Below are 14,826 nucleotides of genomic sequence, written 5' to 3' on the forward strand. Positions count from 1 at the left end.
CAAAGACAAAGGCCCTGCCTTCAGGAGGCACACTGTAGAGTCAGAGAAGTAAAAAGACTTCACATACAATGACTAAATGTTAAGCAGGAGTAGGTACAAATGCAAGGGCCCAATGATTCCTTAGAAATCAAAGTTTGATTTTACTATGAGAAACTACAGCTTTACTTAAAATTGTTTTTTAAAGATTTACTACTTTTGAAGAGAGTACATACCAAATAATCCTCCACCCATCATATGTATGTGAATTACAGTGGCATTTTGATGCATTTTAAGAATTCTTTGTTTTCAATAAGTCAAAGTAAACCAAAACCAAGTAACATCCCAAAGCCCAACAAGTCGCTCATCAAGAGCCACATCATTGAATGTTCCAATGCCACTGGATTTAAAAATGGAATATATTGGCCAGGTGCGGTGGCTCACGCCTGTAATCCCAGAACTTTGGGAGGCCAAGGTGGGTGGATCACAAGGTCAGGAGTTCGAGACCAGCCTGGCCAAGATGGTGAAACCCCGTCCCTACTTAAACTAAAAATTTAGCCAGGCGTGGTGGCACGCGCCTGTACTCCCAGCTACTCGGGAGGCTGAGGCAGGAGAATCCCTTGAACCCGGGAGGCAGAGGTTGCAGTGAGCCAAGATCGCACCACTGCACTCTAGCCTGGGTGACAGAGCGAGACTCCATCTCAAAAAAAAAAAAAGGAATATAGTATTAATACGTTTTTAACAGAATACATTAATTTATACCTGATACCATTTTATTATCACCTTTACTTTGTGTTTACCTTTTGATGTTTGTTCCTGAGAAATAAAATCCATGTTTCCTTTAGACTCACAAACCAAACACAAGGAGCACATTTTAAATTCACCTGTGATGTCTTGGCAAGTCCTGGTGAAATTATGAAAATGGGAGGGATTTAGAAAGATTCTCATGATAATTTGAGTTTCCCTTACTGGTTGCAGAAAAGTCACAAAAGAAAAATTTAAGGAGGAGAGTGAATAGGTAAAATTAGATGGTAAACACACTTCCAGACATGATAGCTCCAATGTTCTTTCTGTAAAGAAAAAAGAAAAACACTTTCTTTACTCTAAAGTTTTGAGTGTTTGGCACTCAAATAAATACACAGTATGCTCCCAGTTTTTCTTAGGTGGATTCAGTACATTTTAGCTTATCAGAGATAAGACTTTTTTTTTTTTTTAACATGAATTAACAATAACTATTCCATTTAAATATTTCTATTTTATTATTTTTATTTATTTATTTTGAGTCAGGATCCTGCTCTGTCGCCCAGGCTAGAGTGCAGTGGCGTAATTATAGCTCACTGCAGCCTTGGCCTCCCAGGCTCAGGCAATTCTCCCAACTCAGCCTCCAGAGTAACTGTGACTGCAGGGGCATGCCACCATGCCCAGTCAATTTTTAAAAAATTATTTGTAGAGACAGGGAACCACGGTGCCCAGCAACATTTCTCTTTTAAACTTGTGAACATTCCCTATTAACTCTCAGAGAACAGGTGTCTTTATAAAGAAGTGCTTGGAATCTCAGCATTTTAACCATTCTCTATTCTGGGGAATTTTTTATGGACAAGCCTTAGGTTCTTCCGAATCTATCTGTTCCAAAATAGAGACTCAAGTCAATTGCATGGAGTTGAACAGGGTATGAAAAGTTTGAACAGTATCTCTGTATCAGTTTCCTAGGGATGTTGTAACAAATTACCACAACCTTGGTCATTTAAAACAAGAGAAATTCATTCTCTCACAGTTTTGGAGGCCAGAAGTCCAACATCAGTTTCCATAGTCAGAAATTGAGAGGTCTACATGATTATACTACCTCTGGAGGTTCTAGGGAAGAATGTGTTCCTTGTCCCTCTGGTGGATGCTGGCATTCCTTGGCTTGTGGCCACATCACTCTAATCTCTGTCTCCATAGTCATATTGCTTTCTCCTCTGTGTCTCTGTTTTCTACTTTTCTGTTGTGTGAAATCGCCCTCTGCCTCTCTTGTATAAAGACATTCGTGATTGGATTTAGGGCCGACAAGGCTAATCCAGGATAATCTTCACATCTCAAGACCTTTAATTTAGTCACACCTGTAAAGACCCTTTTTCCTTATAAGGTAACATTGACAAGTTTCCAGAATTAGCACCTGATATTTTTAGACGGCCATTATTCAGCCTACCACAACCCCTAAAGATGAAATTTAATAAGATGACATCATAATTTTTACTTTTGTCTGAAGACATACATCAGATACGGAAATTACGGTATAATAGAAATAATACTGAGTTCAGAAACAAAAGACAAATACTCTAGGCTGGATGTGGTGGCTCACACCTGTAATCCCAGTCCTTTTGGAGGTAGAGGTGGACAGATTGCTTGAGCTCAGGAGTTTGAGATCAGCCTGGGCAACATGGCCACCCCATCTCTACAAAAAATACAAAAATTAGATTAGCATCATGTTGTACTCCTGTAGTCCTTACTACTCAGGAGGCTGAGGTAGAAGGATCACTTAAGCCTGGGAGGTTGAGGCTGCAGTAAGCCATGATCACACTACTGCATTTCAACTTGGGCAACAAAGGGAGACCGTGTCTGAAAAGGAGAAAAAAGATTCCAGTGCTATATCTGTCATTAGTCAAGATACTTAGATAATTTACTTAATCTCCACGAGTCTAGTTTTCTTACTAGCAAAACAGAGATAAGCCTGCTAATCTCATGGGGTTATAGTAACACCAAATTGTGTAGTACATTTGAAAACACTTTTGAAATTTGTACAAATATATGTCATTTAAAATGCAAATCCACACCAGGCGCCATGGCTCATGCCTGTAATCCCAGCACTTTGGGAGGCCGAGGCAGTTGGATCACTTGAGGTCAGGAGTTCAAGACCAGCCTGGCCAACATAGTGAAACCTCATCTCTACTAAAAATACAAAACTTAGCCGGGCATGGTGGTGGGTACCCATAGTCCCAGCTACTCAGGGGGCTGAGGCAGGAGAATTGCTTGAGCCTGGGAGGCGAAGGTTGCAGTGAGCCAAGATCATGCCACTGCACTCCAGCCTGGGTGACAGAGTGAGACTCCATCTCAAATAAATAAATAAATAAATAAGATGCAAACCTATATTCCAAAGTAAAAAATTTAAATTAATCTTACCTTTAGGACAGAATTATCTATTATTTAATTCATAAAAATAATCAAAGCTTACTGTGTAAACATTGGGAATTCCTATTTAGCAGTAATGATCAACTAAGGAATAAGCAACCTATCTTTCAGAAATTGCCGGGTCTGATAGTCCTTTGTTAGCATAAGAAAACAACTGACCACTTTGGGAGGCCGAGGCGGGCTGATCACAAGGTTAGGAGATCACGACCATCCTGGCTAACACGGTGAAACCCCCTCTCCACCAAAAATACACACATAAAAAATTAGCCAGGTGATGTGGCGGGCGCCTGTAGTCCCAGCTACTCACGAGGCTGAGGCAGAAGAAAGGCGTGAACCTGGGAGGCCGAGCTTGCAATGAACTAAGATCGTGCCACTGCACTCCAGCCTGGGTGACAGAGTGAGACTCCGTCTTAAAAAAAAAAAAAAGAAAAGAAAAGAAACACAACTGACATGGTTAATTCCACCTTTATGTAGCATCTTCACCATTTCTCATATAATCATATGGGGCAAAATATATTTTTAGTATTTCTAAATAATATGGAGCACAATGAAAGAACTACTTCATTTTTTTGAATAATTTCCCTTACTCATATGCCTTGCTTCAAACTTGAAAAAAATCAAGCTCATGATTGATATTAAAGCATTTTTCAAATGTGTATAATTTGTATTTTGATAGTAATTCCATAAGTGTTTAATTACTGGTGATTTTTGTTATTATTTAATAAATTAACGGCTCATTTACTAGGCTTCTATATTTGAAATTGCTTCTGTAATAATTCACATTTAATTTCCAGCTATACAAAATTTACTCAAATACACAATTTCATTATGTCTTAATATATTTATTTATTTTATTTTATTTTATTTTATTTTAAGATGGAGTTTTGCTCTTGTTACCCAGGCTGGAGTGCAATGGCATGATCTCGGCTCACTGCAACCTCTGCCTCCTGGGTTCAAGCAATTCTCCTGCCTCACCCTCCTGAATAGCTAGGATTACAGGCATGCACCACCACGCCTGGTTAATTTTGTATTTTTAGTGGAGACGGGGTTTCTTCATGCTTGTCAGGCTGGTCTCGAACCCTCCCGACCTCAGGTGATCCGCCCACCTCCAGCTCCCAAAGTGCTGGGATCTTAATATATTTATAATCAAAGTTGTAATCAGATTGTAACTATAATAAAAAAAATTGCCTTCACTAATAATGCCCCAGGAAGGATATGGAAATGCACCATCTGATGGAACTCTATAATCTTTATCTTTTCTAATATCACTAAAATACATGAAAACTGATTTCTTGCCATTTTTCCATTTTCCTCACTGGCACTTTTCATTTTATGAAACTTTCAACTTCAATTTATATTGCTATGATATGACCTAGAAGAGAGATAGAGAAATTTTTACTGTCAATATTGTGGTCTTCTTATTCAATAAGTGACCAACTGAGCTTTCTAGAATTGATGACAGATCCTTTATATTCAGCTATGGGGTAATTTCATGACGATTTTTAAACCTCAGCTTTAAATAATTCAATTGGAAAAGAAATAAAGAGAAGACACATCCTTCCCCAGTATAATTTTAAGAAATAAATAAATTCTACTCAATCATTTTTGCTATCAGGTGGACTATATTCTCATCTCCATGAACAAGGATTTATGAATTTAACTGCTGCCATTAATACTGCTGAGAGTCAACATCTAAATGCTCACTCTCAGAGATGGAAATGCATTCCAGAATTACTCCAGTACTAAGACTGCAACCTCTCAGAGGAAGTACATAGAATACTAAACATAGAATTGTTTAGAATACTAAACATAGAATTGGAAAAATACATGGCGCTATAGGACAAATGCTCAAGTCAATTATTTTCTCTTTTTAAAGAAAAGCAACAATAAGATTAAAGAAATATCTACTACCTTTTTTAAAACTTTTATTATAAAAATATATTATACACACATATATAAAATGTATTGTGCCAGTTAAATAATAATAAGTAATACCCATGTACCTATCACCCAGATTAAGAAACAGAATATTACCAATATATTTGAAGCACCGCATCTCTTCTCACCCCTACACTATAGCATAGTTTAGAAATATATACATATATATAGAATATACTGTATGTATTCTGTGATTTGCTTTTACTTTGCTTAATATGTTTTAGTCATGTTGATACATAGAGCTGTAGTTAATTATATATGGTATTCCTATGAATGAATATACTATAATTTATTTATTCATTCTTCTGACAGTGAACATTTGTGTTGTTCCATTTTTTGCTTTATGAATAATGTTGCTGTGTACTGAAACTCTCATACGTTGCTGGTAGAAATGTAAAAGAGTATAATCATTCTGGAAAACAGATTTTCTTATGAGTTAAACATATACTTACCATATGACCCAAAAATTCCACTCCTAGAAATTTATACAAGAGAAATAAAAACATATGTCCACACAAAGCCCTTTACATGAATTTTTATAGCAGCTTTTCTACTTATAATAGCCAAGGACTGGAAACAATTCAGATGTCTAAAAACTAGTGAATATATAAACAACTCTTGCTATATTCATGTAATGGGATACCACTCAGCAATAAAAAGGAACAAACTACAAGCAACAACATGGGTGAATCTCAAAGGCATTATAAAGAAGCCAAAACCAAGTGGCTATATATTGTATGATTCCACTTATATGAAATTCAAGAAAATGGAAAACTGTATTGGCAGTAGGAAAAGGGCTCTTCTGTAATGGAGCTTTGTAATGTATGATTTGGCTTTGTGTCCTCACTTAAATCTCATCTTGAATTGTAATCCCCAGATGCTGAGGGAGGGACCTGGTGGGAGATGACTGGATTGTGGGGTAGTTTCCTCCAGGCTATTCTTGGGATAGTGAGTGAGTTCTCACAAGATCTGATGGTTTTATAAGAGCCTCTTCCCCCTTCGCTCTCCCTTCTGTCTCCTGCTGCCTTGTGAAGAGGTGACTTCTTCCTCTTCAGCTTTCACCATGATTATAAATTTCCTGAGGCCTCCCCAGCCATGCAGAACTGGAGTCAATTAAACTTCTTTTCTTTATAAATTACCCAGTCTCAGATAATATCTTTATAGCAGTGTGAAAACAGACTAATACAAGCAAGAAGAAACTTTTAGGAGTGAAAGAAAGGGTTATATCCTAATTGTGGTGCTAGGTACACTGGTATGTATATTTGTCAAAACTCATCAAACTATACACTTAAAATGGGAGCATTTTACTGTATGTAAATTATATGTCAGTAATGTTGATGTTGAAATAATGCTACTCTGAATATTGATGAACATGTCTTTGGTGTGCACTAAGGGTTTAATTACTGGGTATTTAGTGTTTCTTCAGTTTTACTAGAAAATGCCATATCATTATACAAAAATTGTTTGTATCAATTTATATTTCCACCTGCAGTGTATAAAATGCTTTTTTTTTTTTTTTTTTTTTTTTTTTTGAGTCAGACTCTCACTCTGTTGCCAGGCTAGAGTGCAGTGGCACAATCTCATCTCACTGCAACCTCCACCTCCCGGGTTCAAGCGATTCTCCTGCCTTGGCCTCCTGAATAGCTGGGATTACAGGCATCTGCCGCCATGCCTGGCTAATTGTTGTATTTTTAGTAGAGATGAAGTTTCACCATATTGGCCAGGCTTGTGTCTCAAACTCCTGACTCCAAGTTATCCACCCACCTTGACCTACAAAAGTGTTGGGATTACAGGCATGAGCCACTGCCTGGCAGTTCTTTCTGACACATAGTCTGACCAATGCTTTTCAGGTTTTTCCAATTTGGTGAGTGTTAAATAGAATCTCATCATGGTTTTAATGTATATTTTCCAAATTTTCTCTATTTTTTTCTAATTTTTGATTTTTTGTTAGNGGCACAATCTCATCTCACTGCAACCTCCACCTCCCGGGTTCAAGCGATTCTCCTGCCTTGGCCTCCTGAATAGCTGGGATTACAGGCATCTGCCGCCATGCCTGGCTAATTGTTGTATTTTAGTAGAGATGAAGTTTCACCATATTGGCCAGGCTTGTGTCTCAAACTCCTGACTCCAAGTTATCCACCCACCTTGACCTACAAAAGTGTTGGGATTACAGGCATGAGCCACTGCCTGGCAGTTCTTTCTGACACATAGTCTGACCAATGCTTTTCAGGTTTTCCAATTTGGTGAGTGTTAAATAGAATCTCATCATGGTTTTAATGTATATTTTCCAAATTTTCTCTATTTTTTTCTAATTTTTGATTTTTTGTTAGGTTGTCTTTTATTTAATTAATGTTTAGAAGTTCTTTACGTTTTCTGCTTAAAATTTCAATATATTATCTAAATTTTTTATCAGGATATCTTCTCACAGTCAGTACCTTATCTGTTTGTTTTCTTTATGATCTTTTAGTTAAGGGGAGCTCTTAATGTAGTGAATTTATCAACCACTTTCTTTATAATTTGAGCTTTGTGTCTGAAGTCCTTCTTCCTCAAGGTTAAAAAGATCTTTACCTATATTTTCTTCTAAAAGTTGTTTTTAAAGTTTTGCCTTTCATATTTCATTTCTTAATATATGGAATGGCTGGGCACAGTGGCTCATGGCTGTAATCCTAGTCCTTTGGGAGGCCAAGGTGGGTGAATCACTTGAATCCAGGAGCTTGAAACCAGTCTGGCCAACATGGCAAAACCCCATATCTACAAAAAATACAAAATAATAATAATAATAATTAGCCAGGCGTGGTAGTGCATGCCTGTAGTCCCAACTACTACAGAGGCTGAAGTAGGAGGATTGCTTGAGCCCAGGAGGTTGAGGCTGTGGTGAGCCATGATCATACCACTGCACTCCAGACTGGGTGACAGAGTAAGACCCTGTCTCAAAAAAAAATAACAACACGGAATTGTATACAGTATGATGTGTGGAACCAAATTTGTTTTTTCTTTATGTATAACCAATTATACTAGCATTAATTGAGTAGTCTATCTTTTCTTATCTGTAATGACACTTCTGTCATATAAAGCTTCCAGGTACACATAAGCATGTTTCTGAGTTCTCAATTTTGTTCCATTAGTCCACTTTTCCATCTCTGCAAAGATATCATGCTGACAAACTACTTTTCCTTTATAAAAGCTCTTATATCTGAGAGGAAAAAGTCCCCTCGCTTTGTTATTTTCTTCAGAAGTATCTTAGCAATTTTGGCCCTTTGCTCATTTCAATAAATTTTAAAATCAGCTTGTTAAGTTCGGCGAAGAACCCAGTTGTACTCTTGACTTGATTCTAGAAATCAGTTGGAGAAGAAAGATATGAAACTGAATCCCTCCTATCATTCATTTCTTCTTTTCTTTTATTTATTTATTTATCATTTTAGTTTTGAAACGGAGTCTTGCTCTGTCAACAGGCTGGAGTGCAGTGGTGCGATCTTGTCTAACTGCATAACTGCAACCTCTGCCTCCCAAGTTCAAACGATTCTCCTGCCTTAGCCTCCCTGCACGCCACCACACCCAGCTAATTTTTTTGGTATTTTTTAGTAGAGACGGGGTTTCACCATGTTGGCCAGGATGGTCTCGATCTCCTGACCTCGTGATCCATCTGCCTCAGCCTCCCAAAGTGCTGAAATTACAGGCGTGAACCACCGCACCCAGCCTTTTCTCTCTATTTATATAGAGTTCTTTGGTTTCTTTGATATCTTTCCATAAAGTTTCTAAATTTTCTCCATTATGATCTTATATATTATTAGATTAATAATCAGTTAGATTTCCTCCTAGGTGCCTTGCTTTTTGTTGCTGTTGCCAATAGTATCTTTCAGGAAATGTGTTTTCTGTCTGTTGGTGGTATATGGAAATACAACTGACTTTTAAATATCAGTCTTATTTTTTGCCATTTTATTAAACTTTTTTTATTAACTTTAATTTTTGTAGCTTTTGGGCTTTCTATGCAAATATGCATATTGACTGCAAATAATGATAACTTTATTTCTTACTTTCCAATCTTCAAACTTTTTATTTCTTATACTTGTCTTACTGCAATGTCAAGGATGTCCAGTACCATGTTGATTAGAAATTATGAGAGTGGGCATTCTTGCCTGCTCCTGATTTTAAGAATACTTACAATGTGTCATCACTAAGAATATTTCTTATAATTATTTTAGACGCCCTGTATCAATTTAAGCAAATTCTCTTTTAGTCCTAGTTTGCTGGGAATTTTTAGTTATAAGAACTATTGAATATCATTGAATGCTCTTTAACAATTAAGATGATTATATCATATTTCTTCTTTGATCTGTTAATGTAGTGAATTACATTATTAGATTTTTCTAATGCTAACTTCATCTTGCACTCCAGTAATAAATCTAATTTGATCATTTTTCTACATTGCTGCTTGTGTATTTTTTTTTTTTTTTTTTTTTTTTTTTTGAGGCGGAGTCTTGCTCTGTCGCCCAGGCTGGAGTGCTGTGGCACGATCTCGGCTCACTGCAAGCTCCGCCTCCCGGGATCATGCCATTCTCCTGCCTCAGCCTCCCGAGTATAGCTGGGACTACAGGCCCCTGCCACCATGACCGGCTAATTTTTTGTATTTTTAGTAGAGATGGGGTTTCACCATGTTAGCCAGGGTGGTCTCGATCTCCTGACCTCGTGATCCATCCACCTCGGCTTCCCAAAGTGCCGGGATTACAAGCGTGAGCCACCGCGCCCAGCCTGTGTATTCTTAATGTTTTGTTTCAAAGTTCTATATCTATATTTATAAGTGAGATTGGCTTGTACATTTTTCTTTTTGTTTCATTTTTGTTGAGTTTGAGTAATGAAGTATACTAGCCTTAAAAAATAAGTTGAATACCAAGAGGCACTCTTAAAACCAGGCAAATACATGGAAACTCAACAACTTGCTGATGAATGAAATCAAAAAATTCTTTGAAACAAATGAAAATAGAGAAACAATCTACTAAAACATCCAGGTTACAACAAAAGCAGTGTTACGAGAAAAGTTTATAGTGCTAATTCCATATCAAGAAGATAAATCTTAAATTAACAACCTAACCACACACCTAGAGGAACTAAAACATAAGAACAAACTAAACCCAAAGCTATCAGAAACAGAAATAACTAAAATCAGTGTAGACAAAATGAAATTGAGGCCCCAAAAAACTATACAGAGGTTCAATGAAACAAAAGTTGTTTTTTGAAAGGATAAACAAGATTAATAGACTGCTAGCTAGATTAATAAAGAAAAAGAGAAGATCCAAATAACCATGATCAGAAATGACAAAGGTAACATTACAACTGATCACACAGAAATACAAAAGACCCTCAGAGACTACTATCTCTATGCATACAAACCAGAAAATCTAGAGGAAAATGGATAAATTCCTGGAAACACACAACCTCCCAAGACTGAACCAGGAAGGAACAAAAATTTCAAACAGACCAATAATGAATAAGAAAATTGAATCAGTAGTAAAAAACCTACCAGCCCAGAACAGCCCTGGACCAAATGAATTCACAGCCAATTTCCACCAGACATGAAAGAAACAGCTGCTACCAATCCTGCTGAAATTATTCCAAAAAATTAAAGAGAAAGGATTCTTCCCTAATTTATTTTATGAAACCAGTATCATCCTGATACCAAAATCTAGCAAAGACACAACAAAAAAAGAAAACTATAGGCTAATATCCTTGATGAACATAGACGCAAAAATCCTCAGCAAAATATTAGCCAACCAAATCCAATAGCACATCAAAAAATTAATTCACCACAGTCAAGTGGGCTTTATTCCTGGGATGCAAGGATATTTCAACATATTCAATTCAATATATGTGATTCACCACATAAACAGAAATAAAAACAAAATCCATATGATCATCTCAATAGATGCAGAAAAAGCATTCAATAAAATCCAACATTTTTTCATGATAAAAACCCTCAACAAACTAGACATTGAAGGAACACACCTCAAAATAATAAGAGCCATCTATGACAAGCCTACAACCAACATTGTACTGACTGGGCAAAAGTTGGAAGTGCTGCCCCCAAGAACAGGAACAAGACAAAGATCTCAACTCTCACCACTCCTATTCAACATAGTACTGGAAGTCCTAGCCAGGGCAAACAAGCAAGAGAGAAATAAAAGGAATCCAAATAGGAAAAAAGGAAGTCAAGTTATCTTTCTTCATTGACGATATGATTATATACCCAGAAAACCCTAAAATTCCGTGAAAAGACTCCTAGACCTAATGACTTGAGCAAAGTCTCAGGATACAAAATCAACACACAAAAATCAGTAGCATTTCTATACACCAATAACATTCAAGCTGAGAATCAAATGAAGAATGCAATCCCATTTAAAATAACCACAAAAAAAAAAACATGAAATAAAACACTTAGGAATACATCTAACCAAGGAGATGAAAGATCTCTACAAGGAGAACTACAAAACACTGCTGAAAGAAATCATACATAACACAAACAAATAGAAAAGCATTTCATGCTCATGGATTGGAATAATCAATATCATTAAAGCGTCCATACTGCCCAAAGCAATCTACAGATTCAACACTATTCTTATCAAATTACCAATGTCACTTTTCAGAATTAGAGAAAACTATTCTAAAATTCATATAAATCACCCCCCCCCAACACAAACACACAAAATAGCCCAAATAGCCAAAGCAATCCTAAGCAAAAAGAACAAAGCCAGAGGCATCACGTCTTCCGACTTCAAGCTATACTACAAGGCTAGAGGAACAAAAATAGCATGGCAATGGTACAAAAACATTAATAGACACATAGACTAGTGCAACAGCATAGAGATCCCTGAAATAAAGCTGCACACCTACAACCAACTGATCTTTGATGAAGCTGACAAAAATAAACACGGGGGAAAGGATACTCTATTCAAAAAATGCTGTGGAGAAAACTGGCTAACCATAGGCAAAGCATAAAACTGAACCCCTTTCACTATATACAAAAATTAACTAAAGATAGATTAAAGATCTAAATGTAAGACTACAAACTGGCCGGGCGCGGTGGCTCAAGCCTGTAATCCCAGCACTTTGGGAGGCCGAGATGCGTGGATCACGAGGTCAGGATATCGAGACCATCCTGGCTAACCCAGTGAAACCCCGTCTCTACTAAAAATACAAAAAACTAGCCGGGCGAGGTGGCGGGCGCCTGTAGTCCCAACTCGGGAGGCTGAGGCAGGAGAATGGCGTAAACCCGGGAGGCGGAGCTTGCAGTGAGCTGAGATCCGGCCCCGCACTCCAGCCTGGGCGACAGAGCAAGACTCCTACTCAAAAAAAAAAAAAAAAGACTACAAACTATAAAAATCCTAAAAGAAAACCTAGGAAATACTTTTCTAGACATGAACTTAGGCAAAGAAATTATGAATAAGTCCTCAAAAGCAAATGCAACAAAAACAAAAATTGACAATTGGAACCTTATTAAACTAAAGGATTTCTTCACTGCAAAATAAACTATCAACAGGGTAAACAACGAACCTACAGAATGGAAGAAAATATTTGTAAACTATGGATCTTACAAAGGGCTAATACACAAAATCTATAAGGAACTGAAACAAACCAACAAGAAAAAACCAACCCCATTAAAAAGTGGGCAAAGTACATGAACAGACACTTCTCAAAAGAAGACATCCAAGCAGCCAACAAATATATTAAAAAATGCTCAACATCACTAATTATTACAGACATACAAATCAAAACCACAATGAGATACCATTTCACGCTAGTCAGAATGACTATTATTTAAAAAATCAAAAAATCACAGACATTCACAAGGTTGCAAAGAAAAGGGAAGTTTATATGCTGTTAGTGGAAATACGAATTAGTTCAGGTCCTGTGGAAAGCAGTTTGGAGATTTCTGAAAAAACTGAAAATAGAATTATCATTTGATCCAGTAATCTTATTACTGGGAATATATCTAAAAGAAGATAAATTGTTCTACCAAAAAGATACCTTCACTCATACGTTTATCACAGCACTACTCACAGCAGCAAAGACATGGAATCAATCCATCAGTGGTAGGTTAAATAAAGAAAATATGGGCCGGGCACGGTGGCTCATGCCTGTAATCCCAGCACTTTGGGAGGCCAAGGCAGGTGGATCACAAGGTCAGGAGTTCAAGACCAGTCTGGCCAAGACGGTGAAATCCCATCTCTACCAAAAATACAAACATTAGCCAGGTGTGGTGGCATGCGCCTGTAATTCCAGCTACTTGGGAGGCTGAGGCAGAGAATTGCTTAAACCCAGGAGGCAGAAGTTGCAGTGAGCCGCGATCACACCACTGCACTCCAGCCTGGACAACAAAGTGAGACTCCATCTCAAAAATAATAATAATAAAAGAAAATATGGTACATATACATGATGGAATACTATTTAGTCATAAAAAAGACTGAAATCATGTCTTTTGCAGCAACATGGTTGCAGCTGAAGGCCATTATCCTGAGCAAATCAATGCAGAAACAGAAAAACAAATACCACATGTTCTCATTTATAAGTGGTAGCTAAACATTGGGTACACACAGACACAAAGACGGGCTCAACAGACACTGGGTATTCCCAAAGTGGGGAGGCAGGGAAGGAAGCAAGGGCTTAAAAGCTACCTATTGGATAATATGTTCACCACTTGGGCAATGGGAGCATTAGAAGCCCAAATCTCAGCATCACGCAATATACCCTCGTAACAAATCTGCACATGTACCCTCTGAATCTAAAATTTAAAAATTATACAGTACTTAAAAAGATATTAATGAAATACATTACATCAGTGGGTCTAAAACAATATGAACTACATCTAGATGCTTAAAAAGCACTTAATAAATATCCAATTTATTTGCAAATTATTATAAATCCTCTTTGCAAAAGAGAAATATTCTTACATTATAAAATCTGTCTCAGACCAAATTATCAATATATTATAGCACTAAGGATACTGATGTAAATATATTTTAGTGGTGAAACACTATAAATATGTATGTCAAAGTTATGAAAAAGCAAGAAATTTTCCCTATAAATATTTGCCAGGAAAATCTGCCGATGCAATTAGGAGGAAACATTGATTAGAAATAGGTGGAGAAGGCCGGGTGTGGTGGCTCACACCTATAATCCTAGCACTTTGGGAGGCTGAGGCAGGCGGATCACCTGAGGTCAGGAGTTTGAGACCAGCCTGGCCAACATGGTGAAACCTGGTCTCTAGTAAAAATACAAAAATAGGCCAGGAGTGGTGGCTCACGCCTGTAATCCTAGCACTTTGGGAGGCTGAGGCGGGCGAATCACTTGAGTTCAGGAGTTTGAGATCAGCCTGGCTAACATGGTGAAACCCCATCTCTACTAAAAATACAAAAATTAGCCAGGTGTGGGGCAGGTGCCTGTAATCCCAGCAACTCAGGAGACTGAGGCAGGAGGATGGTGTGAACCTGGGAGGTGGAGGTTGCAGTGAGCCAAGATCACACCACTGCACTCCAGCCTGAGTGACAGAGCAAGACTCTGTCTCAAAGAAAAAAAAAAAAAAAAAAAACTAGCCAGGCATGGTGGTAAGTGCCTGTAATCCCAGCTGCTTGGGAGGCTGAGTCAGGAGAATTGCTTAAACTGGGGAGGCAGACATTGCAGTGAAGCGAGATCATGCCACTGCACTCCAGCCTGGGCAACAGATTGAGACTGTGTCTCAAAAAAAAAAAAAAA

The 14,826-nt window shown here is 37.6% G+C and overlaps 1 protein-coding gene across 1 annotated transcript in view; it reads right to left on the reverse strand.

Moving 5' to 3' along the window:
• TMEM156 (transmembrane protein 156) overlaps positions 1-14,826 on the reverse strand; it is a 68,816-nt gene that overhangs the window by 32,451 nt on the left and 21,539 nt on the right. Inside the window, exon 2 of the mRNA XM_017883745.1 lies at positions 777-1,046. Within this exon, the coding sequence (XP_017739234.1) occupies positions 777-1,046 (270 nt within the window). The remainder of the gene's footprint in view (positions 1-776; positions 1,047-14,826) is intronic.

Source organism: Rhinopithecus bieti, unplaced genomic scaffold (assembly GCF_001698545.2).
Source record: "Rhinopithecus bieti isolate Rb0 unplaced genomic scaffold, ASM169854v2 scaffold_13349, whole genome shotgun sequence".
Classification (NCBI taxonomy): Eukaryota; Metazoa; Chordata; class Mammalia; order Primates; family Cercopithecidae; genus Rhinopithecus; species Rhinopithecus bieti.